Source organism: Protobothrops mucrosquamatus, unplaced genomic scaffold (genome assembly GCF_001527695.2).
Source record: "Protobothrops mucrosquamatus isolate PMUCROS unplaced genomic scaffold, P.Mucros_1.0 scaffold1631, whole genome shotgun sequence".
Lineage (NCBI taxonomy): Eukaryota > Metazoa > Chordata > Lepidosauria > Squamata > Viperidae > Protobothrops > Protobothrops mucrosquamatus.
Window position 1 is genome coordinate 68682 of NW_015387790.1, and position 5632 is coordinate 74313.

General features: G+C 38.2%; 1 protein-coding gene across 1 annotated transcript; it reads left to right on the plus strand.

The window, feature by feature from the left end:
* The first annotated feature begins 608 nt into the window (after nucleotides 1–608).
* On the plus strand, nucleotides 609–1535 carry LOC107293472 (mas-related G-protein coupled receptor member H-like). The gene has a single exon (XM_015822624.1). It carries the CDS (start codon nucleotides 609–611, stop codon nucleotides 1533–1535), a length of 927 nt encoding a protein of 308 aa, XP_015678110.1.
* Nucleotides 1536–5632: the final 4097 nt, after the last annotated feature.

Sequence of the window (5632 nt, forward strand, 5' to 3'; positions counted from 1 at the left end):
GCAGCCATATTTGCACCCTGCAATGACTGAGCACTGATTACTACATCATTTAAAGGGTTAGCCAAGTCAAGAGACATGAAGGTGACTTTCTTTTACTTTAACATAACCACATTTCCTCCCTTCCTCCTTCTCTCTCCTTCTCGCCATCTCTCCTTCCTTCCTTCCTTCCTTCCTTCCTTCCTTCCTTCCTTCCTTCCTTCCTTCCATCCATCCATCCATCCATCCATCCATCCATCCATCGCATTAATGAATCCATTTTGCTTACTATTTGAAGTCACAATCTTCCATGTTCCATGACAACACCAGATAGACCATAGACGGTCCATAGATGGAAGGTGACCTCCACTACCCATTATTGCTTTGATGAACCAAGGCTTTCACATAACAATTTTTAGTCAGATAAACAAGGCCAGATCATCACCATTATCTCAACCATACAAAACCTGATCCTTGCAGGCTAATTGTGAGCACAGGACTGCTAATCTAGAGACTACCTTGCAATATGCAGTTTTAGAGACTAAGACTAATGCCAGCTGTTTCTGTTTTGTTCCAGCAGGAGTATCTGAAGCCATAGAAGGAAGAAGGAAGAAAAAAAAGACTGAAGCATAATGAATATGATGTCCCTCTCTCCAGCACAAATCAATGTTTCCAGCTGCGAAAACAAAACCAGTTCTCCTGAAAAAATGGAAGAAGTGCTTATTTTTGCAATATTCACTGTGCTTTTTTGTGTGTTGGGAATGCTGGGGAATGGCCTTGTGATCTGGCTGCTGGGTTACTCCGTTAAGAGGAATACTTTTGCCATTTATTTTCTCAACCTCTCTGTTGCAGACTTTGGCATGCTCACCACTGAGCTGATTATCGAAATCCACTGGTTTTTTACACACTTGTATTGTGACTTTCCCTATGAACTCTTCCAAACGGTCCTGCTGTTAATGTACAGTGCTGGGCAATTTCTACTGACAGTCATCAGCATCGACAGGTGTATTTCAGTCCTTTTCCCAATTTGGTATCGATGCCACCGGCCGGTGCATCTGTTCACTACTGTGTCTGCTGTCATCTGGGCCGTTTCCTTCATCCTCTCTTCAATTTACTTCACAATTGCAGCTATTCATAGATATGAACCAGAATATACCGTGAAGTATCACTTCATGGTTAATGCTGTGCTTTGTCTCCCACTTATGACAATCTCCAGTGTCATCTTGTTTATCAAAATCTGCTTCATATCCAAAAGCCAAAAGAGGAGGAAGCTTTTGACAGTTGTCTTGCTCACTCTTTTCTTCTTCTTAGTCTTGGCTTTTCCGCTAAATGCCTTTTATTTTATCCTGTATTTTTCAAATTATATACATCCCAACCTTGTACATTATGGCTACTTATGCACGTGCATCAACAGCAGCATTAACCCTCTGATTTATTACCTAGTGGGGAGACAGAAGGGTAAAACTCAGAGGAGCATCAAAGACGTGCTTCAGAAAGTTTTCAAGGAGGAAGAAAATTGTTCTGATCAAATAGAAACTTCAGAAAGTTCCAAAATCTGAACTCTTTAATTTCACCATTGTCATTCAAAAGATACATTCATTTCTTTTCAAGCAAGCCCATAATTTCCCTTTTTTATTATTTAAAAGAAACTGATCTCTATACTGATTAACTTGTGCTTGAATCCATAATTTATGCAGACAATAATCTTTGTGGAATATCAAAACATTTTTCAAATAATCTATTTACCTAGTATCTCCCACCTGAAGATTAATTAGCTTGCTTTACTTCATTTTTTTCCTGACTTGAGTGGCCTCCAATTCTGTGTGCTTGAACTTCAATGTCTAGCCAGTAGAACCATTGTTGAGAATTTTCAAAGCTGACATTCACATCTTTGGAAGTCATTCATCATAGAATGACTAAGCCATGGATTGACACATGTAACCTTCAAAATGTCCCAGGTTCTATCAGGTACATAACCAGTGGTGAAGGATAATGGAACTGTATCTCAACATTATCTGGATATATCTGTATCTCCATGAGACCAGGATGCATCAAATCAACTGTATCAAAAGGAGGACAACTGATACAACAAGAAAAGACCTTATGAAATCACATTTAAATGGGAAAAAAGTACGATTCCCAAAGAAAAGAATCAGAGAAAGACTGAAAAGATTTCAAGTGGTTATATATATAAACCAATCTCTCTTCCTACATGTGTGTGTGTGTGTGTGTGTGTGTATACAGTATATATATTGTACTTAAAGCCACTATATTCCAACTATTTGTAATAGATTTATTGCCTGTATATAAGCAGAGTTCCATATTACTGAGGACATATACAGAAGCAAATGAAACTAAAACAACACTGCAATATATAATTTTTATGGAAGGAAAAAAAAATAACTGTCACTATGCTGGTGTCCTGCCATTCTGTTGGAGGGGGAGGGGGAGGCTCTGCGGGGCATTCTTCACATGCTTTCACTTTTGCTGTAATTGCTTGAGAATTAGGGAAGGGGATTATCTTTGGAGATGAAGCAGACTCCTTCTCAGCCAGTTCCAACTTGTTTCCAAGGCCACTGCGCCCTGAGGATGTTTTGTTATCTGCCTTACACCTCAGCATTCTCAAAGCAACCTTGAAGCATCATATTGGCAGCTGGTGAAATGGTCCAGGGATTGGGTTTTGGAATGGAAAGAATTGCTTTGTACTTTACATGGGACCGTTAGATTCCCCCTGACTTTATTGCAGTAAAAGTTCTTTTGATTAACCTTAATGAAGTGCTTTCCTGAGAGGACCACCTGGGGCAGGTCATTACAATAACCTTATGTATTTGGTATACTCCCCAGAAAGAGCTAATGACAAATCATGGAGGAACTCTGGACTTTTTTTGCTTGCTTGTGAAAATGCAAGTGGCTGTTTTAGACAAAAATTCTCTATGTGGTTGGCCAGGTACTTACTATCATATCTGGTGGACATGCCCTAAAGCAAAAAAGTTTTGAGTTAAGATACATACATGGTTGGAAAAGATGATTAAAAGACAGATAGAATTTAAACCAGAACTCTTTTTTGTTAGGAATACTAGGACCTAATTATGAGAAGGAGAATGAATATTTAATATTGCATGGACTGACAGCAGCGAGAATAGCATTTGCCCAATACTGGAAAAATGAAAACTTACCAACTGAAGGTTTTAAATAAGAAAATCTTAGAATGTGCAGAAATGGATAGATTGACTGTAGAGATTAAAGAAAAAGAAGATTCAGTTTACTTTAGAACATGGAATCATTTTTACCAATGGTTAGGAAAACAAACAAGTGAGAAATGAATGTAATATATATTAGTAAGAAGAATGATATGCATTGACTAACTGATATTGTTTGTGATTATCATTTATTATATTTACTACAATTATTTATTATTATATCAACTATTGTTAATTGAACATATGTACCTGGACAATAGTCTGTTTGTTAAAGATTGAAAATGTTACTGGGGGATAACCCCAATGTTGATCCCAATCTTGTCCCTATCCCAATCCTGATCCTAACCCCACCCTAAATTTTAATCCCTATCCCGATCCTATTTTATCCCTAGCTCTATAAAACTCAATAAAATCTTTTAAAAAAATTCTCTATGTGGTTCACTGGCTGTGGCTCAATCCAGAGAAAGTAGATCTTTTTTTCTATTTCCCCTAAAGAGCTATTGTTATCTGCAAATAATTCCTTTTTGCTTCTATATGAGTCTTAGGATGAGGTCATAAGATCTCATGATTTCCTATTCAGCAATTCTGTGAAACTATCTTCTCCAAACTCTTTTTGAAAACTCAGTCCAAGTAGATTGGCTAATATTAAAACTGTGGCAAAGTTAGTTGGGGTTTCAGATGAGACCCAATGTAGAGCAGTGACTGTAGACCATGGATGCAGATGTATCGTCTTCTTGAGCTAACCACAGAGCTGAAGAAGAGGGCAGGATGCTGTTTTTGTTTCATAGATGGGATACAGAGAATCCCAACATTGCTCATTTCTATTTAAGAGACAGAATAATTATGCAGTTTGTTGCCTTAGTCTGGCAAAAATTTTGTCTATAGGTGAGCAATAATAAAGAAACTACTCTGAAGTAACTCCTCATATTGTTCTTGGCTTCTTGGGCCTGAAAGTGGTGAAGGGTTTATGGATCATACCAGCACCTTGAATTGCCCCCTAACTGGCAACTAGTACAAGTCCCAAAACAAAGGGAAGAATAGAATAGAATAACACATTTGGAAGGGACCTTATAGGTCATCTAGTCCAACTCCCCACCCAAGCAGGAGACCCTACACCATTTCTGACAGATGGCTGTCCAGTCTATTCTTGAAAGCTTCCAATGATGAAGCTCCCACAACTTTGGAAGGCAAGCTGTTCCATAGGTTGATTGTTTTCACTATCAGAAAATTTCTCCTTATTTCTAGGTTGAATCTCTCCTTGATCAGTTTCCATCCATTATTCCTTGTCTGGCCTTCAGATGCTTTGGAAAATAGATTGATCCCCTCCTCTCTGTGACAGCCCCTCAAATATTGGAACATTGCTATCATGTCTCCCCTGGTCCTTCTCTTCACTATACTAGCCATGCCCAGTTTCTGTAACCATTCTTCGTATGTTTCAGCCTCCAGTCCCCTAATCATTTTTGTTGCTCATCTCTGCACTTTTTCTAGAGTCTCAACATCTTTTTTATAGTGTGGAGACTAAAACTGGAGGCACTATTCTAGGTGTGGTCTTACTAAGGCTTTATAGACTGTTATTTACACCTCACATACTCTTGATTGAATCCCTCTGTTAATGCAACTTAGGATTGCATTGGCTTTTTTGGCTGCCACCGCACATATTTAATTGATTGTCCACTAAGATTCCAAGATCCAAAAGATGGTTGCTGTATAAACTTGTAAAATAAAGTTAAATAAGAAGAGAATATGCTGGTAAATTGACACGTGAATTCTGATGCCAGAATTAGGTTACCCACCATCTTCAAAATAAGCTTCTCAATCAACTAAGCAATCACACTGATATTACATTTATTCATATTTACTTACTAAAGGACGCTCACCAAATGTGCACAGCCAAAATCTATTTTTAATTCAAATCACAGTTAGAAGCTATATATCCCCAGAGGAAGGAACTTGCATAGTCCTTAAAGCTCCATCTGCTGGTGGAAAGCTTAGTAGGAGATGAAATAAGAATAATTACAGTAGGTGTTAAAAGAGATTCTACCTGAGGTATCTCCAGGGCAAATCAACTTTGGAACTCGGGTCTTGCTACTGATTTTTCACAATAGCTGTACATTATTCTTCAAAATTATCAATAATAAATAATAAATCTATAAATGTACTCTGATCAGTCACAACAGGTGGCATCATGTAGCGTAAAAATGTCACATGGGTAATAATAATAATAATAAAGTTGGAAGGGTCCTTGGAGGTCATCGAATCCAACCCCCTGCCCAGGCAGGAACCCTACACCATTTCAGACAAATGGCTGTCCAGTCTCTTCTTAAAAACTTCCAGTGTTGGAGCATTCACCACTTCTGGAGGCAGGTTGTTCCACTGGTTAATTGTTCTAACTGTCAGGAAGTTTCTCCTTAGTTCTAAGTTGCTTCTCTCCTTGATCAGTTTCCACCCGTTGCTTC

Excerpts from the sequence above, each read along its gene's own strand:
- LOC107293472 (XM_015822624.1), top strand. The coding sequence starts at position 609 with ATGAATATGATGTCCCTCTCTCCAGCACAAATCAATGTTTCCAGCTGC.